Genomic DNA, 23,113 nt, shown 5'->3' on the forward strand with positions numbered 1-23,113 from the left:
GCCGGTTCAACCCAACACTTGAAAATCGAATCTTGGCTCGGCTCAATACTTGACATCACAGCTCGAACCCTGCTCACTTTGTTCGATTAAAATAAAAAAATATTCTTAAATATAAAACAAAAATGTTTAAATAACATATTTTAATAATTAAATATATATCATTATTAAATAAAATTAATATTTAAAAAATAAATCAGGCCAAGTACCAAGTACTCAAGCCAGCCTGTTATGTTATGGGCCAGGTAAAGAGCACCTAGGCCCGATACCCAAGGTTAGTATTAAGCAACACACTCGATGCACTATCTAATGCAATGTATATGCTTTAATCACATTCAATCATTGAAGTGAATCAAGTGGTCATTGGATGAAACTCAAGATAGCTTGCTGATTTTAGCTTTTATATATATATATATATATATAGTGATTAATCATATATACTTGATGCAATGAATTGGGTGACTACGACTAAGCTCAAAACAGTGAGAGGATTTTAGCTTTTATATATATATATATAATTGAATGGTGACTTTGGTTTTACCATTACCTAACCATCTAATCAAAGTTATATGAACGATTAAGATAAAAACAAATAAAAAAAATATGATGAGTGTTTTTGTTATTTAACATCAGTTTACATATTTTTTTTCTCTCAACCATCCAATCATTTCAAATAAATGATCCAGCCATTTCAAATAAATGGTCTTCGTTCATTGACTTATATATATATATAATGGGTGGTTAAAAGAAAAACAAAATTAATAATGTGATGAACACTTGCTTAACTGGTTTGATTAACAATCCTATTTAAAAAATTTTAACAAAAATCAAAAGTCAAAGTATAATTTTTATGTAGACAAAATTTTAAAAAAACATATAATTGTTTTGTTTCTGATATGCACGTGAATTGAATAGGCTGTGTATTTTGAAGTAAATAAACTTGTATTGACTTTAAATAAAAATAATTTTATATGTACAGTTTAAGTTATCAATCAAATTGTTCAAATGACTTGTAAATCAATTAACATAAATTTACCGAGTACACAGGCACACCCACGTACAGAAATATTCTTTATTGATTCTATCTGCGTTCTTATTATCCTTATTGGTTCTTAAGCATATTTTATTTTGTTAAAATATTTTGTTTAGGTACGCATGGATTCTGGGTTGGAGTTCTTACTTCTTACCGTTATCCAACGCTCAAAAAAAAAAAAGAAAAAATTGAAAAAAAAAGAAGGAAAAAGAAGAACAAAAGAACAAGGATGAGGGGAGAAACCGGCGGCCAAGCGAAAAGAAAATTCTCTGCTTCATCTTCGCTCTCAATCTTTTGACGCCATCTTCTCTCTCTCTCTCTCGCTCTGCCTTCTGCTTCTGAGGAGTCGGAGGAGGAAGCACGAAATCAACAAAGAACCAGCGATGGGAGGAGGCAATGGCCAGAAGTCGAGGATGGCACGCGAGAAGCATATGGAGAAGATGAAAGCCGCTAAAGGTGAGTAGCTCTCTCTCTCTCTCTCTCTCTCTCTCTCTGATCCGCTCATCTGACGCAGGGAGCCAGCTAGAAAGGAACAAAAAAGCCATGACTATCCAGGTAGTTCTCCCTCTTCTTATGTGTCTCCCGATTCTGCAACTATAGACCCAATTCGTCCATCACTGTTGGCCACCGCATCTACCCACTTCATATTTTTCGATTTTCTTTCTCAAGAGAGGATGGTGGCTTCCTCAATAATTTCACAGTGTTCGTGACTTATAGTGCTTGCGTCCACATATGAAATTTCCTTCCCTTTTGCCATTTGTCTACTCTATTGGATGTTCTGTTGCCCGCAACACCAAAGACAAATCTTCCAATTAGGGATTTGGGATCATGAGCGTGCAGCTTATTGCTTGCGTCGATCTATGCGGTTCGAACCCGCAGGGTTTCTCAGTTACTGTAAAGACGGGGCGACGGGAAAATGGATTGTGGGAGATCAGTTCTTCGTATAAGATTATTATAAGATTGTAATTTAATATGCATATGCCAGTAAAAGGAAATTATTTACACCCTTGATCGCGTAAAACAGAAAAAATCGAAGTGTCATAGGTGAGCTTTGGGCTTGTCTAGGTGGTAGCTCCGCTTCATCTGAAGCATTCGATTTTGAGGTTCAAAACAAATGTAGTGTATTACGGGGGAAAAAGAATAGGACTTGCATGGTTTGACAGTGTGTGCCTGACATTGTTCTTTCTGGGAGATACTAAGTCTTGTTTAACATGTCTAAAACCGTGAATCTTTTGGAAGTTCGGTAGGCGCTTTCCTTTTTCTTTCTGCAAGTCATGGTTTTTTAAAGCTTAGAAGCTAGTCTTGCATCTGTAGGATTCTTTTAAAATTCTCCAGTTAAACGTGTCAAGGGTGTGATTTCAGTTTTCCAGCAAAGTTCTCATCTTGTAAAGTTGTAATTATGGGCATTTAGGCTTGGCTTGCAACCATTGTAGAAACCAAGAACAGTTCACAGCAACAATATTGGTTCTTATGTTGCCAAAGATTTTTTTCGTTTGGGTATAATTTCTTAGTTTAGATGTTATATGGGCTCGTGCATTCTAGTGATTTTCTCCACAGAAATTCTTTTGCTTCTTCTTTTGCATCCAATGCATTTCCCGTTAAGTGTAAATCCATGGAATCCTCTATCTGGATGCTTTTGCTGGTGATTTGAGAGGGCTTGCAGTAACTTGTCGGCAAATTCTACGGATCAACAGGAACTTCAATTCTAACTGTAGCATGTGAAATATTTCTTTTCTTTTCTCCCCTTTCATGGGGTGTCGGTGTTGGACTGTTGGTGCTGGTGTTTGGGTTGGTTGTTTCTTACACATAACTTGATTGCTTTCCGAACAGTTGTATGCTTCTTCTTCAAGTTCATGTAAATGGATAAACATATGGTAATCAAAAGCAAAAAAACAAAATGTTTAGTTGATTATGACTCTCAATTAGTGCTGTATTTGGCTCCAACTTAAAACTTTCTCCAAGGGCCAAGGCCACTTGTAGATTGGAAGTTATGGACCAATTGCAGAAGAGAAGTTATGGACCTAGTATGTTGAGAAGCCATGGTTCAGATTGTTGTTGTTCAACCATATATTTTTCCCTTTCAAGGCTCACATTCTACTTTGATCTTCTTAACTAATTGCGTTGTTTTTTCCTGCCTCAGTGGTGAAGGCCTAGAACATCTGCAAGTAACATCTTCTGATGTTGATGACTATTTGTTACCTACTTTTCTACCTATATCTATTGTTTAAGAATGACGAATAGGCATGACCCGAATATCATAGGGTCAGTGCTGGATATCTCTAAAGCAGTTGATAAATCAGTCATCAGATTTCTGTTCTGATGAAAAGCCAAGCCTGCCTGGTTTTGGTAAGAACTTTCGGTTGTCCTTATTCATTTTAATTTCTAGTCTTCAGTATCTGTGAAGGGAGACGCATATATTCTGCCATTTTCACCATTTATTGTTCTCTACGAAATTAATCATGTTGATTTGAGATCAATTAGTTGGTCTGATGCCTGTGACGACGAAGGTTTTATCTCTGTGTTATGAACAGTTGATTGTGATACTACTAGCACAGATGCTAGTGCTAGAGTAGCTGTATAATATGATCGTGGTCATATTATTTTGATTACATTTGTCAATCACATTGGCATGACATTTTGTGTAGCAGTCGAAAAAACACATCTCGTCTGACAGGCCTGCATGATGTTTCACCTTGATTGTCCTTTTATGGCAAAATATTTCACTTTTTCTTTTCAAGACAAAGCTGTGTGGCTTCCTTGTTCGTCTGGAAAATATTTATAAATGTGCTGTAGGAGATCAATAGTTGCTTGAGCTAGGTAATTGTCTTTCCATGCAGTCGTACTTGAATTGCTCTCCAGAAAATTAGTTCTACACTATGGTCTGCTTTTGTACAATATGCAGAACATCACTGTTTAGTCAACTATTGACCTTCTGGTCTCTTGCTAAAGACTGAAAGATACTTCTGCAAAATGCCATAATCCCGTTACTGTTTTCTGATCAACGGCACCTGTATTTGCAGTGCAAGGTGTGCATGCAGACATTTATGTGCACAACATCGGAAGTGAAATGCAGTGAACATGCAGAAGCTAAACATCCCAAGAATGATCTTTATCAGTGTTTTCCGCATCTCAAAAGTTAAGTAGAATGGCTATCATACTCCACAAGTTGAAGACTGAAGACATCAGAAGATGACTCCCATTACTTTGAAATGGGTTTGTTGAAAGCTTGAAACATTATTCTAAAATCCATGTGTTGTCTCCTTTGGAGCCCATGTGACTAGTATTTATGTGAACTGTGAAGTCGATGGTTTGTGCTTTCTGTTATCTGTTCGTTTGTGTATTCCGTGTCAGTTAGAACCATAGACACGATAATATTATATGAAAATTTCTTTCTACATATAGAACTTGCAAATCGTTCAAATGCAGAGAGAGAGAGAGAGAGAGAGCTCAAAACGCCTGGTTTTCGCCTGGTTTTCTCTTTCTATTACTCGTGCCTAAGTGCAGAGGAGGTTCTGAGGCATGACTCGTAATCAACGCGTGCAGATGGAGGGATTAAAGGGTTGCTCGGTTTTAAGCATAAATGTAACACTACGGCCTTAACGTCGGCCTGCCTTCTTCATGTTTGTGGTCAACCATTCTTGTACGTCACGTTAAACGCGCCATCTGGTGAATCACATCAAATTTAAGAGCCATAAGCTGCAATACGGATGGCTTATATAAATATAGCAACTAAGAGAAACTATACTCTTTAACTTTTACTAATTATGGCACAGTAACAGGTGTGTTTAATTTTATTTCATTGATGAATGGTTGACAGCTAATATTGAATTAAGAGACATATTTTTAAAAAAAGTCAGACTTATACTAACAGGATCTGATTTTTCTAATAACTAGATCCTACTTTTATGATACACACAAGTAGAAGCTAGGATCTAGTTGTGGAGGTAGAGAAAATAAACTTTGACTAATCGTGAAATCTCTGAATTTGCTGTTGTCTTCAGGCTTGGTGCATGAGAAGTTTGACCCGGTGTTATGAATATTGGATCCGGTCTCGCATCGGAAATTATAAAAACCGGCGCATATCCCGGACACACATGTACCTGTATAAGGCTGTATCAAAGTTAAAAAGAAAAAACTAGCCATTTTGTTTTCATTTTATAATGTTGTCCGACTCATGCGGCTTTGGCTGTTACAGGCATTATATCGGCCCGATCTTCTCCCCAGCGCCAGCGCTAGTTTACATGGAGGCTCCCCAGCGCTAGTTTACATGGAGGGAAAGGGAAGGAAAATGGATGGATGAAAAGGAAATAGAGAAAAAGGAAAGGAAAAAGGGATGGATGGAAAGGAAAAAGAAAGAAAACGAAAGAAAAAAAAATAAGAAATGAATGAAAAGAAAAGGAAAGAGATCATTATAAAACAGAAAATAATATAATATAATTTATAATACTTTATAATAATACCCTTAACATTTAAAATGTTTAAAAAATTAAAAGAAGAGTATAGATGGTACAAAGAACCATTTTCTTCTCAATGGTTCAATTTTAAAGGGATTGAATTTACATTACAATTTCTTTTCTTTCTTTATTCTTTTCTTCCATTTACAACCAAACAAACTTTTTAATTTTCTTTTCTTTTTCTCATTTTTAATTAACCAAATCAATCCCTCCCTTTCTCTCCAACCAACTAAACAAGGAGTTAATGTGTGCTACTTAGCTATGTCTTTTTACCAATAATAAAACTCCAAAACTAGGACTAGAGAAAAGATTATAAGTAACTGAAATTTCATGGACTTGAAATTTCATGGACTTGAACAGGACTTCATAAGGCAAGCAACTGGGCTTCTCATGAACATTCAAATGATCCGCAGTATTTCTACTGACAAGGGCCCCTCCCCCAATTTCAAAACCCCTTGGGCACATGGAAAACCTAACTGTTGCATTGCCCAAAGTCCTAAACTGTTGCAACCATCGTGCCCTATTCCCACCAGAAACCCATCTGCACTACATTTATGATCTTATCAGGCGGGTGCAGGCTGCCTGCCTTGAACATTACCGCGACAGAGGGTAACAGAGCCAAAAGCACAGGCTTTTCTTTGTACCATGAGAAAAAATCCCTGCTCTAAGGCCTGAGCAGGAAAGAACTGCAGGCTGCAGCCTCTGAGAAAAAACTGCTTGAGTTGGGATTCAAAGTTCAAATTGTCTACCCAACATATTTTGGAGTTGGAAGCAAATGAATAATGGCCATCGACATGTTGTTGCATCTTGCAACTGATGGACAGACGTGACAATGGAGCAGAGAGGGCAGAGGAAGACTGTGAGTAGTGGGGGATGTTGGTTATGTCCAAACTGACACTGTAGAATCATAGTTGCAAAAGAGAAGATCAGAGAACATGGCTTTTAGCTTTTGTTTGCTCGCCTATAAATGATAGCTTTTCCCACGCTCGAGGTCTGCCAAAAGAAAGATCAGAAAAGCAGAAAAAAGAAAGAAAATACAGATCATTGTACTCTGCTGGCTGCACAAAATGAATTTAAAGCCACCAATTTTTTTGCAATCGTCATCATTGTGTCTGCCCTTTGACCACTCCCCATTGGCTCGCGTCATTGTCATGCAACCACCTGGGCAATGATGACCGTGATCTTCCCTCTTTAAGTTGCCACCGTTTTTTTGTCCCAACTCATTGTCCATTTTGCTGCTAGAAAAAAGCTGGTTCTTGCCATTGCTGACTCTGGAAAACTAGCAGTGCAGCTCTCTCTCTACCTCTCTCCCTTTCCTTCCCAACCCATCATCCTTTCAGTCTATATGTAGACATAAACTTCAGGATGGCCTTCTTCTCTATTTTCACCATGAAAATATTGTTGGGGATGATGCATCAAAAGCAAGAACCATGTTGCCATGGTAATACTGGTATAGTTTTTGTTGGTTCCTTTGCCTCTTACTTTCTGTTTGCCTGCAGCACGGTATTGGCTTCCTTTATCTGGTTTGCAAATATTTAGACATTGGGAGATCTCATTTTGGCATATTTTTTTTATAAATAGACTTTTGTTTCCCCTCTGAGAAATTTATTTTCTTTGAAGATAGCCGTCACCTTCTTTCTTCTGGTCACATGGGGGAAGGGCTTGTTCATGCTTCCCCATTTGTTGGAAGTGCATGAGTGGCTCACTTCAATGGAAAATTCATGATGCAACAGCATCAAGAGCAAAATCACGTGATGCCATGGTAATTTCTGAGGTCTTGTTGTCAGGACATATAGGTTTGGGGATCTAGGGTACAGCGGTTTCACAGGGATTAGAATCCATAGTATCAGAATCTGCAGAAAAGACGGTTTTCGGTCTGATTGAAGGTAGGAATGATGCAATGCAGTCCAGATTTGAGTTGAGGTACATCTGGTCAACTTCATTGCTTAATGTCAATCTTATCCAAAGTTGCACGTTTGAATCCCTGAACACAAACTCCAAAGTCTAAACATACGTATCCTTCCCAGTCATCATTTTGATAAGGCTGTGAGTATGGTTCACGCCAAAGCATTTGTAATTAAACTTGCTGCAGCAAACTCCGTTAGCAGGTAGCCTTCAAAATGAAATTTATGTGACATGAGTTAAAAGCGGCCTTCCACTGCTTGAAACCATGACTCTCGTCTTTGGGCTTTTAGTCATCTAACGAGCATTTCCTAAGAAGCTTTCAGTTTTTTCCTCTAACTGTCCAGTTTGAACATTCTCCTTTTATCTTGTAGTTCTGTTTGAACATTCTCCTTTTATCTTTTAGTTCTATTTGTTTTAATGCACTTCCCATCGCAAGAAAAGAGTTCTAGTTTCACTTAAGCTGAAAGTACATTTAGTTGCCTAATATTGGGAGCAATCCAGCAAAACTTGGTATGCTCCAACCAGTAAGCTTGTCCAACTTTGATTGCCAATGCATACTTGGAAAAATGAATAGCAGATACTATGACCAAGTGTAATCGAAACCAGTGTGTATCTGCAGATATTGGCTGATTTGCATAAAATTGTTACATCGGATTGTATCTGTTGATTGAGCTCTCTTAGCTGACATTTTAATAAACTAACGACAATACACTTTTCTTGACTTAAAATTTTAAGAATACTTGATACAGGCAGTTGATATGGTGTATAGGCAGTTGATATGGTGTATTCCGCAGGTTTCTGATACAAGATACTGACGTGCAAACTACTGACTCAGCTGTGACCTTGTGCAAGCAATGCCAAAGACGGATTCAATGAGGCACCCATTGTAGAGAACTTACTCTTTTTTATTACTGGCACATGAGCATATGCATAGCTTTGGAAATTTTAAGAGTTCCAAGCATCACAGTTCTTATTAAGAGAAAAGTTGGAGATATTCAAGCACTGCATGACTTAGAACATTTGAAAATGAAGGGACAAGCAAACTTTGTCTTAGCATGTCCAACTAGGTTACAGCAATTTGAACCATTTGCTGTTTGTCAACTTTCTCTAAGAATGCGGTCAATCGCTAATACTACGAGGTTGAAGCACATTCTTGTTACTATTACTAGTAAGTACTATGAGCAATTAAGAAGCTTGCTCCAGGTTATGAGCTGCTTCAGTTCAAGTATCAGGAATCTCATGCAACTGTAACTGCAGATCTACCGTCATACAGGTAATCATCTTCTAATGAAGACTTTTCTTGTAGTGCTGTTGTAAACCAGTTTTTCATTTATAACAAATTCTCTTTTTGCTACTAGAGCTTTGACTCCACAGATAAAGAACTCTAGTTTGGCAACATGATTGTATCTTGACTTTTTTTTTTCTAAGATGCTTCGTAGAACATTTTAGCAGCATTACCATATTGTGGGACAAAATTCCAAGTTCCTTCCAAGAATGTCATGAAAAAAAAAATCGTTCAATTCTTTTATCTTTTAGCTGTACTTATATTCAAGGTATCAATTAAATAAGCTGTTGAAACAATTGCAATATTTCTCCTAAGTGTTGAATCTTGGCAGGGGCCAGCATCTAACTTTGCTATTATAGAAAAATTCCAAGTAGTGATTTTGGGAGATTTGATTATGCATATGCTGTTAGTTATCGACCCTTGACAGCCCAAAAGAAAAAATCAGTAGGAAGTTCCACATTGATGCATTGCAAACATAGGAAGGCAGCACCATCATTATTTTACTCCTTGGAGGCAAGAATTCATGCAGTTCCTAATTCTGCTTGTTTGGTAATAATACTGCTCAGACTCCATCCTTGCAGCTTAAGTGCACTGGAAATAAGTACTCATCTTGGTTGATAAATGACAGTCTCTTTCTCTATTAGAGCTAGGCCTTGTCTTCTAGGTTTATTTGCTGAGTTAAACAAATGGAGTTTCCTGTCTTAGCTTCTTCAATGATATTGTTTGCTTAGTTTCTAAAGTTGTTCTAACCAACCCATGTGATGAACCATAGAAAATATAAGAACCTAACCTGCTCTGGGGCGTGCCTTTATGTCATTCAAGCTATGTAGTCATTAAATTAACACAGTAAGTGTTATTTAAGATGCTAGAATAGCTTCTTGTCTATAAGACATAGACAATGACAGTAACTGTAAACAGCCATGCAGACTTTATTGAATTTTCATTCCTTAAACATTTCATATGTCAAGTAGTAGTAGAACTGATTTATCAAATTATCAGAAATTATACACTGTAACTGACATGCCTCTTTATTCTACTTCCAAATCATATTTTTCGTTTCTTTTCTGGTTTTCTGCTTTGTTTTGCGCAGGCGGCCCTTTGAAGGGAATGAAGTGAATGGTTCAGAAGCTTTCTCACTTCATGGAGGCAACGTAGGCAGATATTTTGCATTTTTTTTTTGCACCTTTTCATGTAATCCAGCTCTTAGAAGATAGAACAATAAATGTTTCCATGAAGTTTGAAAGCATGTAGATAGTACACTTCCGTTGCTAATTGTTGAATTGCAGCAGCATAAAGAGACAGTACAACTGTAAGATTTGGTCTTGAAATTTTGAAACAGTTGGTTTTAGTTGATTATTCCACTGATAAAGATTTGTGCACTGTGCAGTATATTACATAATCCTTGGTTTTGGCATAATGTTCGTCGAGTTAGTGCATGCCAAACAAGTAGTATTCTTGGGATAAAGTAGGACCACGTGAAAAACTTGAACATTGTTTCAAACATACTTTAAGTGGTGCTTAACGGGCTCTTTTTATGACAAGGATTTGTTTTTCGAACAGGAAAATGTGTATTTACTATGCGCTGTGTTAGCTATGTCTCGTTGTAAAACTCTTCGGTGTCCCCCTGTGCAAAAGGAAAAACTTTTCATTGCTGAGGGTTTAAGCAACATTGCACACTCTCTGAGTGCTGAACTTTGAACGGACAATCAAGAGCCAGGATCCGGTCATATGATCCTTGTGATCATGAAACCCACTTTTCTGTATATTAAGGTGGCTCAAGCCTTACTAATTTTTTTACCTTTATATTTGTCCACCCTTATACTAGAAAAATATGGAGTCTTATGTTCACAAGGTACGTGATTAGATCCAGCGCGATCATTCAAGGGTCATTTGGGTAACATACTTTTTCATGAATCTGTGCCAAAAATTAGGCCAGGTTTCTAAAACACTAGTTCTAGTATTTCAGGTAGTTCCAGTATTTCAGGTTCATGGAACTATATGTTACATTTCCATTAACCAAATGACAATTCCGGTGCACAAACTCTTCTTAGACTGTTAATGGGTCTCCAACCTTTCAACGGAACGGAGAAATTTGGATGAAGAGAAATGCCAATGACCAACCTCCAATCAGGTAAATGTATGCCTCCAAAACAAGTCTTTACAGAAAAATAAGATGCGTTTGATGGATGGAAGTACGGGACATTATTTACTTGAAAGTACATTTCCCTTCATACGTGAGTTTATGAAACTAATCATCCACAAACTTCATGGATACTTTATTTTGTAATAAAAAGTACGTATCTAAGATTAAAAGTAAGACAGCTGAAAAAATAAACACGGCCTATTAATGAATCAACCGAATTGCTAACAACTAACAGGAGCTCCTGTCTAGGGGCCTATACTTGTGGGGTTCCAAAGTGAATAAGATCAGGAGCTCAACATGAATAGTTTATGAACGCTATTCTTGACATATTTTGACACTTTGCCGACATCCATTTGAACAAAGAAAAACGAAACTCTAGTAGTCCACTGCCTAATCTCGCTTGCTCTTCCAAAGAAGGAAAAAGAAGAAAGGTAAAAAAGGGGTGGAAACCAATTTCATATGATGTTTCATTAAAATATGTGCATTGTAAGATCAATCTTAATAGCGTGAATCTTAAATGCACATTGCATGTAAAAAATCATGAATTTAAGGTCGGATAGAACCTTAAATTTTCGTTAATCTGAGAGCTTGCAGCTATCAGAACGGCGGTAAAAGAAACACATTCTAAGCATATAAACAAAGGCCGTTCTCAGTCTCGAGTCAAGGGTTAAGCTCAAACTGGTATAGGCTGGCCCGCTGCCTGGCTTGTCGTTGTACTGGATTGGGTATCTTCAGACCCGACGCCTAAGTATTGAAAAGTACCCAGCACATACAAGTAGTAAAATACTCGCGCGAAGTAAAGCGTCGATTTAACCCCCTCTCTCGCTCCTCCGTCCCCCCTCCCTCTCCAAATGGAGTCTATATCAACGAAGCTTTACACAGGTACCATCTTCTTCTCCTTTACTGCAGTGATGAATCAACAAGCTCGGGTTTCCTTGCGTTTCCTATGTATATGTTGCTTTTTTCTTTTTCGTTATCGTTTCCTCATTCGTGGGCAAATGTTGATGCATTTGGCACCAGATGATGTGAGTCTCCTCATGGTTTTGATCGATACCAACCCTTATTTCTGGAGTTCCATCCCTACCCAGGTGTCTTCGGCCGACGCTGGTGGCGGAAACCCTCCATCTTCTGCTGCCTCCAACAACTCAGCCTTCTCTTTGTTCTTGAGCCACGTATGCGCTCCTGCCCTGTGCCCCTTCGCTTTGCTTTCTGCCTTTTGAATCTTTGATGACGATTTCTGAAGGATTAGTTTTGACGGGGATTGATTATTTTGAGCATTCAGGTTCTTCCTTTCCTGAACTCGATTCTTCTGCTCAATCAACTCAACCAAGTGGTCGTAATTGCTACGGGTGTCAATTCCTGTGACTACATATTTGATTCCTCCTCGGCCTCGGAGACTGGTGCCGCAAACGTGAAGCAGCCGGGCAAGTCTGCGAATCCGCTTCCTCTCAATTCGTCGACGATCCTGCAGAGGCTCGAAAGTTTTATCGTGGAGGACCGGCAGTTAGCTAAAAGCGATGCTGCCGTGGCGTCCGGAAAAGTACATTCTCTTGTCTCCGGCTCGCTGTCTCTGGCGCTTTGCTGTATCCTTTTTCATAGTGGTGGTGGTGGTTGTATTGGTAGTTAGGTTTCTAGGGACTGTCTTGTTTGTTCCTACTACGTGGTTTAGATATTCAGAGACTATTTCGTTCTGGACCAATTCATCCGCAACCTAGGGTACGAACTTATTCCTCTCTAATTTTATTTTTTACTGATACTACTTGTAGCCTATTAAATATAAAAAACGAGCCCTTGTGGATCTTGGTCTTGAATGTTACCTACATACTGTCTCTAGAGTTTCATACTGCCTAGATGCATCATGTAGTCCACTCCTTCCTGACGAGCGGAAGAACAATTGGATTGTTGGGTTCTGCATTTAAAGATTTCCTTCCTTTTCCTTGCACAAGCAAGTTCTTGGTGGGTGTTATGAATTACACAAGGAGTAAGTTGATGAATTGCATTATAATAACGAATGCAAGTTCATTCGAAATATGTCCTTTTGTGGACAAGGGAATGAGGTGCACAGATGATACCCCAGGGTATAGAATCATATCATGTTTTTGCTCACATGCAGCATTGCAAAGATTTGCAAGATATGCCACTATTCCAGCTCTTTTTCCTTCTTTAATTTTATGGGCCTCCTTTTTTTTGTTTCCTTGTTTTAGGTTTTAAGAGTAGATTTTCAGCACGATTGTTGCTCTTGTAGATTTAAGGCTATTAGTAGATTTGCATTTATCGTTTGCTGACATCAACATCAGATTCTGTGTTTTCAGGCCGCTCCAGATGGACCAGAACAGTATGTTCTTTTTACCATAACCTGCGACTTTTGTGCTTGTGTATTATCATCCAGTCTAAGCTGGTAACTTGGGCAGATATGTTGCAGTTATGAATGCAATTTTCTCAGCACAACGCTCCATGGTATTCAATTTGCAATAACCATTCAATCAGATTAAAATGCAATATGCATTCTGTATGTTTTGTTTGGTAGATAGTGACATGGTGCATCACAAAGACAATCCTTACCTGTATAAAATTATGTTCTTGCAGCATTTATGCAATTGTGTTTGTGTTTACCAGCTGTAAGAATGAGTTGGATGAAATATTCGATCTTCTTTAAAGAATTTGTTTGGTCTGGCTGTCAATGCCTCATTTATGTTTTGTCCCAGTTTGTCTTTTTTTGCTTTTGTTTTTAGATCAGCAATCCATAGCTTCAAGGTCTACTTTGTACATCTCAAGCATCTGAAAGAAGCAAAAGGAGATTGGAAATATCACTGAGCTTGCATACATGTCAAAACTGAATTTATACTTGTTATTGAAATATTCATCTCTGATGTTAGATTCTTTCCTGTGCTGATTTTCTGTTTCTATTTTTTTCCTGATGAAGCTAGTGCCTGGTTCTTACTTTATATATACATCTTGTCAGGTACCAATAGATTCTTGTGTCATAGGGAGTCAGCATTCTGCCTTCTTGCAGCAGGTAATGATATGTATCCTTATTTTCACTATACGACAATGATCCCTGCCATAAATATCATATTTGGTATTTCACGTTCCTGGCATGCCAACATTGCAAGTTACGTCTTTCATTCTGCAGTATTGCTCTTGTGGAGATCATATACATGGATGCACTTGTGGACCATGAAACTGATTTTTACAGCATCTTCTTCTTTATACTGTAGTAATAGTGATTATGATACGCTTCCTTAGTTTTTTTTTCTTTTCTTGTTAACTGCAGGCTTCATTCATGACTGGAGGGGTGTATTTGAAGCCTCAACTCAGCGGCCTATTTCAGTACCTCACGGTGTGTCGTATTTTGTGGTGGACTATGCATTGCCATCTTATAAACATGTCTTTGTTGTACAATTTCTATTACAAATGTCATGTAATATGTCATGTTTGCTTGGTTATTCATTTTTACCATGAGGTTAAATTGTTAACAGTTACTTGATTGCTAGTAGTCATCTTTAAAATATGACAAATTGAATGTGTCTTAGTTTTCTTCTTTTTTTTTGGGAACATGTATCAAGGCTTGTTGCTTCTATTTATATCATTCTTATCTTGTGTTTTTGTTGTAGCTTGGGTTTAGCATGTTTTTAGAATCTGAACCTTCTTTTTCGCAGTTATACTAATTGCTATGTAAATGTGATAAACAGTGAAGCCACAAACACAGGTGTATGAATTTCTATGCATGCAAATGGTAGTGTACTCACAGTGACTGTAATTTGTTAATAGAACTGGTAAAGAAAGCCATGTAATCTGCTGGAAGGCACTCGTTAGGCTGCCACTAGATGCCTTCTAAATCTTTGTGATAAGGACAGAATTGGTTCCACTATAAAGAGTTGGGAAAACGAACCACACTCTCGTATATGTCAGGACTCAGGAGTCCATTGATGAAAAGGGGCTGGGGAAAGCTTGAACCCAATTCCTACAGTGATAGATATAAGCACAATCGAAATTCCTGGGGAGTTATACATTTGTGTATTGATAAGACCGTTCACTATTTCCTGAAGCTCGATCTCTCCCCTGGATGAACTTAACCTGTATTTAATCTCTGCTGGACCTTTCTCCATCGTGTTCAGTTTCACATGTTTGACTGTTTGTTGGATTTTGAAAAATAACTGAACTCGGACAATATCCCTTTCCCTTCGAAATCTGAACTCATATAATATCCTTTTCCCTTGTCCATTCTTGTTCTTTGTCCATCTGACTCAAGGCTTTGTTGGTTTTCCTTTCTGATCTATGCAATTATAGAAATTGACATGGTTTAAGGCATGAACTAGATATGGCTTTGCAAATACTCTGAATGTTGATTTTGACTTAGTTGCCTTTAATCACTTTGTCATTAGTTTATGTGTTGCATATGTGGTACAAACATATATTGCCAAGATAACTGTGCTAAATGGCATATAATGTTGTGATATTGTTCGCACTCATACAGATGGTTTTTGCAACTGATCTGCATTCTCGTCGATTTTTGCAACTCCCCAAGCCAGTTGGTGTTGATTTTCGTGCCTCGTAAGTTTTTATTCACTTGTATTGTCTACTCTTGTGAGCTTTCTTTTCCTTCATATGCCTTTCTCATGCATGAATTAGTGATTCTTAATTGTTAAGAACTTTGTTCTTCTTCTATCTTGTCATTTTCTTGGAATAATTTAATTTATCATCATGGACTACATGCCTTGTCTCTAACATCTAAATGACTAGTATGAAAAAATCCTCAGACATTACTTAACACCTTTATATGTGAGAAAGCATGCAAGAGATCAATTGGTACCTGTGATGATGATTTACAACGTAATCAGTACAAAAGTGCCATCATCCTTGGGTAATTTGCTAATGCTTGAAATGACTATCAAGTTGTCTACACTCAGCATGCCATGGTCTATACCAACCATAGTGTGAGGTGGTTGGCAATTTATATGAAACAATGCATGACACCTGCCTATTCATAGAGGCTGTGATCTCATCATTGAAAAGTATGTTCAGAAGTGTTTTGGCTTGAACAATTGGCGCAATGTTGCCTTACATAAATCTAATGAAGGAAAAACCAACGTTTCTTAGGGTTGAAAATTCTGAATTTGCAATGAAATGGTACTTTGGTAATCAGAGGTTCAGAAGACATCATAGTTGGAATGAAATGCTTGAGAGATAATAGCTGGGTCATATATTCAGTTTACTAACCCTAATTACAGTGACCTTGAAAAAGGAACTCTTATTTATTCTTTGTGTTGTTGATGCTTCATTTTTATTTTTTTTCTGATATGGTATAACGAGCTAGTAGAAATACCCTTATGAGATGTTTTCAGCATGCATTTTGCACAATGAGTTGGTCCCTCACAAATGTACTTATCAGGATTGATCTACCTTCATAAGAATACGGTAAGCTATGAGCCAAACCTGTCCTCTCTAATCAAGATATAGGTGAAAACTGAAAAGGCTTCTGTAGTTAGTGGAGTTTGAAATGCTTGTGTTGTCTTGTTAATCTGTCCTTGTTTGTCTTTTATTTTTGTGTCATACTCAGAACAAATTCACTTGATTATATTCCCACAGAGAAAATTTGGCATGCATCTTCTAATTTATATTAGTCTTTACTATTTATAGGTTTCTTCAGCAACATCTTGTATCTAGCCATTTTTTTAATTGTCATGATATTGATCGTGGATGTGGAATATATGCAGATGCTTTTGCCATAAAAAGACAATTAATATGGGCTATGTTTGTTCTGTTTGTCTATCCATATTCTGCAAGTCTCACAAGAAATGTTCAACCTGTGGGTGAGTACCGTAAACCTCATATGTACTCTTGTTTCTAGTTATCATGTCTCTGTTTTTATCTGTGTCGGAGCACTATTATTGTTATTATATTGTTTTTGGATGTACAGTCAGCCGTACAGTTTCCAGTGTCAAAAGCAATGATTGATATTTAGCCTAATTTTTTCATTTTCAACACTTACTAGAAGCATAAGGCCTGATAATTTTGGGGAGGCCTTGGGGGTTGTTTGATGGCATGAAATTGTAGGGCATTTTAAGAAAAAATCAAGAAAAAGGTGGGAGTACACAACCCCAGCTGAAAATTTGGAAAAATCATACAATTTGTCTTAAACCTGAGAGTTTATCTGGAATTTTTCCTTGGTTTGATGGCATTCTGTACGGAATGAAATCATGAAAGACTTTCAACCCATCCGGCTATCAAATGCCCCCTTAATGAAGTTCTTCATAGTTCAAGTCCATGATATTTGGTTTCGAAATAGTACATGCAGTTCATGACGACCTTTCCAAAGCTACTAATAAAAAGTTAAGCTGTTGAAAATGTTCCTAGAAAATTGTTAGCAAGTTTGGTCGTCTCTGAGATCAGAAATGTCATTAAGAAATAAAAAAAAATTAAATGGTCAAATATTCTGACTAACCTTTTAAGAAATTGCATTGCAAATGTATGCAGATGAAAAGGGGTGCTTTTAGACCTCATGTTCTGGACTGTTCCAGACATCATTGAGCAAAGTCTTTCCTGCATCTTTGGTCTAGTTCAAAGTTCAAACCCTGTAAATATGTTTGAAATGGTCCAAGGTTGGTGAGCTAGTCAGGCTATTTCTTGACATGCTTTATGAAATTATAGTTAGTGATTATAATTTCCATTGAAAATTCTTATTATTTGTCCATCGCAATTGGTAGAGAATGAGTAGCTCGGGGGTCACTTGTCTAGAATGTCCTAACACCTCGATGTGCAACTTTCGATGCACCTGTTTAACACAATCTTGCAAATGTGTTCTTGCTTATTTACTAAAATCATGCTCTGAAGTTTGGATTAAATCGCTAATATGAAACCTTGACTTCTATTTCATCAAGTTTGTGGCCGAACAACCTTTTTACTCAAACACCATATTCAACGGTGGAAAACTTATACAATCAGTTACATTCTTCATACTAACTAGAAACATAGAAATCACATTTATAGGTATAGATTCCAAAAACACATGCAACCATGTTTTATGCACGTTTGGGATATTCTCTAATGTAAGTGAGAGTCTGGCTGCTTATTCCCAACAAATGAACAAACAACTCAATAAATGCGTAGATGCACATGCACAAGTCCATGTGCTTGTGTGCACGATTGAGAAGCTGAGCAAAACAGACAGTAAATTAAAGAAATCGAAGCTCATGCTTGTTTTTGTTATTGCAATAAAACCTGAGTTTGTATTCGTAAAAATTTGAGCTTATGATGATCTCTCTCTTTTCACTTTTCAGTGATACTTTTTGTCTGTGTCATTGAAATAGGTTCTTTCTCACAATTTGTCCTCACGTAGAAGGGTTTTTCTAGTCAATAGGAGAATAACTGTAATATGCTCGTGCCCAATTGAATGTGACTAGACGGTTTTCAATGGTTGTCATGGTTCAGTTCTCGTATTTGTTGGAACACTATCTAAATTGCCGTCTGTCTACCTTCTTCCCTTTGTTACATCTCTTTCCTTTTTTAACTCCTGACGCAGGTCAGCTTTCAATCAGGGCAACTCTGACCAATCGCAGATATCAGATAAGAAGAGAAAGAGTTCCGACTCCTAACTCATTTTTGACAAGAAGCACCTATTGAGCTTTCCAATTTTAAGTGCATTTCAAAAGCTTATATCTTGTGCAGCTGGTGATCTTGCTAATCTATCCGTTGCTTGCATCATTCAGTGCTAATCGATGGCAGTTCTGTATTAGCATTTTCTTGCAACCGAGTATCAAATGTATATGCGGATCTAAGCCCATGGAGCTAAATGCTTCTGTTCGACATGGGCCATAACAGAGATGCTCCTCAAAATTTTGGCGAGATGGTTAAAGACTTAAAGCTACTGCTGAGAAATCTGCCTCCCAAATCATGGAACTGCAGGTTATGAAAAGTACATGAAATAGAGAAGAGCTCTTTACGAACCAATCTTTCTTTTGGTTTAACAATTCTATAGATTCCCATGTGAGTGAACATAATATATCTATATATATATATATATATATATATATAGTTTGTTACGCCAGACACTAAGTATAATGGGTACGATATTATTTTTAAAAAAATATTAAAAAAAAATCATGGTTGCCCGGCGACCGTGCAGGGAGAGATCGTGAATGCTGTGGTTCGGGAGGCCGTTGCCTCCCTTCTTAAATAAAAATGGTCGGATGTTCCACAAGAAAAAAACACAGAATTCTCTTTAATTTAGATTCAATACCCTGCCGGATCATCTCAACACTGTTATTGTGCATGCCAAAAGTGATTCGGTTGGAACTTAGTGCCAGCTTTTTTTTCGTTTTATTATTATTAGCAACGATCCTTGAAGAGTTTAACTAGTTGTCCTTCTGCTGTTGGGATGGCTGAATAATGAATTCCGTCTGTATTAACAAGCTACTAGGAGTAGTTCCGGATAAAATATCTGTTGCAAATCGCGACAGAAGTATGAAACTCAAGAAAATGAATACCTGAGTTTTAATATTGGAGCTCAAATTGGGTCATATTCCTGGGCCGAATCAGGTTGGACATGGGCAACTTTTTATAGTTCTCGAATAAATCTGGGCTGAGCTTTACCCCGTTTTGCAAATTAAGCATTAATGGTGATTGGTCTTGCTTTAAACTTTGGTAGGCCTTCCGTGGCTTACCTGGTAAGAGCTGGGTGGTTCGGGAATAATTGAAGCCTAGTTAAAACATGGCGACGAATAAGTCGAACCCAAGTTGAAATTGATATGTTTGAGCTCGTTGAACTCTTGTCAGCTGGCGTGTTATACAATCTCAGGCCTGTCTAGCCCTGGGGAACTGAGAACTATACCCGGTAATCTGGTTTATATTGTTGTGATAATGAAAGTTAGCAGAAATAAACATATTAAAGTCACCTAGTTATTGATTGGGTTAGATTTAGATCCGGCTCCTTGAATTACAAAAGACATCTTCCAATTAATGTGTATAGGGGACATCTGATGCCCTTGTGCGTATTCATAGGGAATCTGGCAACTATGAAAGGAGAATCTGTAGCTAAAGTGGTGATGAATGCAATCTTGGCAACTAGCACACTTCCTGTTTGATGCGTGCAGAAGCGGCAACTGGCAGGTGACGCCTGCAAGCCGTCCGGCCATGCAGCCAAGTATATTCTTCACATGGGCAGCACCGGTTGTCAGCTGCCATGGATTTTCCGTGAGCCTGAGACGTGATCTCTGTGGACCTGTACTTTGCAGTTTGGTGGGAGGGGGGAGAAGAATTTAGAGAGATAAGGAGAGAGGTAGAGAGAGAAAGAGTGGTCAATAGACTCTACCACTTAGGTGGGTCCACACGCTTTATTCCTTGGTCAAATTCCCGAGATAAGCCGCTTAATTTTTTCCTTTCACTCTTGCCTGCTGTCAATGCCGTGCCGCTCATTTGCCTTCTTTTCCACCCTAGACTCCTTTGTCTCTCTCCTTTTTCCTCTTTCTGCTTTGCCTTTTGGTTTGCTCTCCCTGCATTCCTCACGCCATGGCAGCCGGACGAGTTCTCTTCCCTCTGCTTCTCTTGTTCTTCTTCGCCTTACCGTCTTCCTCAACCAATTCTGAAGGTACCCATTCAACTAAATTGCTGCTTCTTCTTTTAATTTTTCCCTGATTTCTTTTTACTGAAAAAGGAAAGCTTGTCAAGATTTTCCATTTCTTTTGTTCTTTTCTTCTTCTCCCTCTCTTCTTCCGAGAGAGGGCTTCCGTTTTTCCTCTCCGTTCACACATTTTCTTGCTTGAATTGGTGTTTTATCGATTCAGGAAACGCTTTGTTTGCTTTGAAGAGAAGGCTTTCTGATCCCAATAAAGTGCTGCAGAGCTGGGATGACACTTTGGTTAACCCATGTACGTGGTTCCATGTCACCTGTAATTCCGATAACCATGTGATCAGATTGTAAGTTACCCTGCCGGAACTACTTATTATGGTCTTTCTCTTTATCTCTTTGGGTCGCTCAGCAGAGCTTATGTTCAACCTTTTGCATGTTGATTTTCAGGGATTTGGGGAACTCTAAAATCAGTGGACATTTGGGACCTGAACTTGGACAGCTGGAGTACCTGCAATATCTGTATATATTTATTTAACTGGCGTTATTAACATTTCCTTTTTGTCTTGATCAGCTTATTTCTTCCTGAATTTTGTTTTGTTTTGTGGTTAGCTTGCGTAGGTAGATAAAATTCAGTTAGTTTACTTCTTGAGTGTTAAATATTACGGTTGATCTCATTGCCATACTCATTTACATACTTTTATGGAATTTAGTTGAGTACACGTGAGTTATCCTAATCCTGTTCCTGATTTGCTTAGTTTTGTTTTTATTGTGGTGTTAATGGTTCTCACCCCCTCCCTTTTTCGAAGGCTGTTGGTTGGTTGGTTGAGTGTTTTACTCCGACTTTTTTTTCTTTTTTTTTTGGTGTGCTGTAGGGAGCTTTATGGAAATGATATTAGTGGTACGTTGCCTGAGGAATTGGGAAACTTGAAGAACCTTGTTAGCTTGGATTTATACAGCAATCAACTTGAAGGACAGATACCAAAGTCTTTTGGGAGGATGAGATCGCTGAAGTTCCTGTAAGTTTTCAGCTTAATTTACGACTTCAAATTGGTTCGACAGTTGACGTTGGTTAAAGTTTGCTGTATTCATTCTCTGTATTTTTTGCTAGTCGTTTGAACAACAATAAGCTCACGGGGCCAATTCCAAGAGAGCTCACAGCCCTTTCCAACCTCAAAATTTTGTAAGTTTCTATTACTTTAGTTGTATTTTACTATGATCTATGTCTGCAAGATCCACTCTTGTTCTGTTCATTGAAAAGGGATGTTAAAACTGTGCAGGGATGTCTCCAACAATGACCTCTGCGGAACAATCCCAACTGACGGTCCCTTTGTACAATTTTCATACCAGAGGTACTGCTCTTTTTCCCATATTGATCATCTTGGAATTGCCTACGCCTGAGATCTTGCTTGATGTTCATCCTCTGGCCATCTTCTATAGACATGCATGTGCTTGCTCTGTCGTTTGTTGCTCTTGTATTTATTCTTTTTTTCTGTTGCCAGAACGTCAACTTGAATAAGCTCTTTTCTTCTTTTTGTTTAGTAGGTCATATATTTATTTTGTAATGAAATGATGAGGTGAAAATAATTTGCAGAAGGACAGACCTATAGAAGGAAATAATCCAATCAAGTTGTTCTATGGAAGAGATAGATGCCTGCTTTTCTCTTTTTGGCTTCATTTAGAATCACTATCTTCAGTTAGAACGTCAAATGGTTATTACGGAACAGGAATAGCTCTTTGTGTGCTTCAAATGCAATTTTGGTAGCAAATTCTTGTTGATTAAAGTTCTATTTTCAATATAAATTTATAATATTCTTTTTCTTTATCACACAGGAAACTAATCCTCACTATAACGTTGCTGTCAGAACAGTTTAACCTAATTACAAGCAGCAGATGAACTTATCGGTTCCAACTTGTCTCAGTAGCTACTTAATTCATGTCTTCTTCTATGCCTGGACCAACTGAAAATAATTCATGTCTCCCTGATTTTAGAGGGGACGCATAGTTTCAGAAGTCAGATCTGTCCATCTCTTAATCCCTTTTTATTCTGCCAACTGCTAACATAGTCAACTTTTTTTTTTCTGAAAATGCTGATTTTGAGTTCTATTATCATATCAAATTTTGTTTTGGATATCATATCTGATGTATTTTTTTTGTAGTTTTGAGAATAACAATCGACTGAATGGACCAGAGCTTCAAGGGCTGGTAGCTTATGATTTTGGATGCTGAAGGGCAAAGCTGGTAGATGAGCTGAACAGCCTGAACTCTACCGTGGGTTGCAGGCTCTCTAAACTTAAATATATATGTATAAGGTGGAAGAAGAAATAACAGGTTTATTTTGAAATATATGTAAGGCATATAGGTACTTGTTATACTTCTGAAAAAAGGGCATAGAGATGATTCCCGATTACTTCAACCAGGCTTACAAGTGCCCAAAGATCGGCTTGCTCTCAGTCCAGTTCCATCAATGTCAGTTATTTTTCTTGTATGTTCCAAATGGAAGTTCTACATATCTTTAAATTTTGAAAGAATATGTTATTGAGAAACTAATGCCAGCAACTGTGTTTAGCGTGCATTTGCTTCGGGTGTGAAAACAAAATGTATGATTGGCGTTCTGTTCTATATTTTTCATTGATATTGTTGTGGACAGAGTAAGTATTCATGTGAGATGAATTGGTGGCGACAAGCTCTTGTAGAAGGAATATTTTAACTGGGGCCCCCAATTTTTGGT

The 23,113-nt window shown here is 37.8% G+C and overlaps 3 protein-coding genes and 1 long non-coding RNA gene across 8 annotated transcripts; all 4 read left to right on the forward strand.

Moving 5' to 3' along the window:
• The first annotated feature begins 1,233 nt into the window (after window positions 1–1,233).
• On the forward strand, window positions 1,234–4,427 carry LOC116251611 (uncharacterized protein At2g23090-like). Of its 4 annotated transcripts, XR_004171716.2 has the most exons (4): window positions 1,262–1,486; window positions 1,545–1,585; window positions 3,171–3,376; window positions 4,051–4,190. XR_004171716.2 is itself a non-coding variant. In XM_031625978.2 (3 exons), the coding sequence occupies exons 1-3, from the start codon at window positions 1,414–1,416 to the stop codon at window positions 4,168–4,170; spliced, it is 234 nt and encodes a 77-aa protein (XP_031481838.1). In that variant the 5' UTR covers window positions 1,253–1,413; the 3' UTR covers window positions 4,171–4,427. The 4 variants fall into 4 exon arrangements, 1 of the variants encoding a protein (XP_031481838.1); XM_031625978.2 differs by lacking the exon at window positions 3,171–3,376 and having other exon boundaries at window positions 1,253–1,486; window positions 4,051–4,427; XR_004171715.2 differs by lacking the exon at window positions 1,545–1,585 and having other exon boundaries at window positions 1,266–1,486.
• A 1,534-nt stretch (window positions 4,428–5,961) lies between these two features.
• On the forward strand, window positions 5,962–10,030 carry LOC116249993 (uncharacterized). Its single transcript, XR_004171292.2, has 3 exons — window positions 5,962–6,934; window positions 8,184–8,662; window positions 9,765–10,030. It is a non-coding gene; the product is annotated as an uncharacterized LOC116249993 (long non-coding RNA).
• A 1,565-nt stretch (window positions 10,031–11,595) lies between these two features.
• On the forward strand, window positions 11,596–18,695 carry LOC116250962 (general transcription and DNA repair factor IIH subunit TFB4). Of its 2 annotated transcripts, none has more exons than XM_031624975.2 (11): window positions 11,596–11,699; window positions 11,838–11,989; window positions 12,100–12,400; window positions 12,487–12,533; window positions 13,115–13,152; window positions 13,229–13,274; window positions 13,780–13,833; window positions 14,092–14,157; window positions 15,295–15,371; window positions 16,535–16,630; window positions 18,340–18,695. In XM_031624975.2, exons 1-11 carry the CDS (start codon window positions 11,669–11,671, stop codon window positions 18,410–18,412), a joined length of 981 nt encoding a protein of 326 aa, XP_031480835.1. In that variant the 5' UTR covers window positions 11,596–11,668; the 3' UTR covers window positions 18,413–18,695. The 2 variants fall into 2 exon arrangements, with proteins under 2 accessions (XP_031480835.1, XP_031480836.1); XM_031624976.2 differs by having other exon boundaries at window positions 11,654–11,699; window positions 13,130–13,152.
• A 1,484-nt stretch (window positions 18,696–20,179) lies between these two features.
• LOC116251615 (leucine-rich repeat protein 1-like) lies at window positions 20,180–22,932 on the forward strand. The gene is made up of 7 exons (XM_031625982.2): window positions 20,180–20,403; window positions 20,600–20,732; window positions 20,833–20,904; window positions 21,258–21,401; window positions 21,494–21,565; window positions 21,663–21,734; window positions 22,542–22,932. Exons 1-7 carry the CDS (start codon window positions 20,325–20,327, stop codon window positions 22,609–22,611), a joined length of 642 nt encoding a protein of 213 aa, XP_031481842.1. The 5' UTR covers window positions 20,180–20,324; the 3' UTR covers window positions 22,612–22,932.
• The last annotated feature ends 181 nt before the right edge of the window (window positions 22,933–23,113 follow it).

The sequence above is a fragment of the Nymphaea colorata genome, chromosome 3 (assembly GCF_008831285.2).
Source record: "Nymphaea colorata isolate Beijing-Zhang1983 chromosome 3, ASM883128v2, whole genome shotgun sequence".
Lineage (NCBI taxonomy): Eukaryota > Viridiplantae > Streptophyta > Magnoliopsida > Nymphaeales > Nymphaeaceae > Nymphaea > Nymphaea colorata.

Coding starts and splice junctions, on each gene's coding strand:
- LOC116251615 (XM_031625982.2), top strand. CDS start 20,325: ATGGCAGCCGGACGAGTTCTCTTCCCTCTGCTTCTCTTGTTCTTCTTC. Junction 20,404..20,599: donor TTCCTCAACCAATTCTGAAG/GTACCCATTCAA, acceptor TTATCGATTCAG/GAAACGCTTTGTTTGCTTTG. Junction 21,566..21,662: donor CTTTCCAACCTCAAAATTTT/GTAAGTTTCTAT, acceptor AAAACTGTGCAG/GGATGTCTCCAACAATGACC.
- LOC116251611 (XM_031625978.2), top strand. CDS start 1,414: ATGGGAGGAGGCAATGGCCAGAAGTCGAGGATGGCACGCGAGAAGCAT. Junction 1,487..1,544: donor GAAGATGAAAGCCGCTAAAG/GTGAGTAGCTCT, acceptor CATCTGACGCAG/GGAGCCAGCTAGAAAGGAAC. Junction 1,586..4,050: donor AAAAAGCCATGACTATCCAG/GTAGTTCTCCCT, acceptor CTGTATTTGCAG/TGCAAGGTGTGCATGCAGAC.
- LOC116250962 (XM_031624975.2), top strand. CDS start 11,669: ATGGAGTCTATATCAACGAAGCTTTACACAG. Junction 11,990..12,099: donor TCTCTTTGTTCTTGAGCCAC/GTATGCGCTCCT, acceptor TTGAGCATTCAG/GTTCTTCCTTTCCTGAACTC. Junction 15,372..16,534: donor GGTGTTGATTTTCGTGCCTC/GTAAGTTTTTAT, acceptor GAATATATGCAG/ATGCTTTTGCCATAAAAAGA.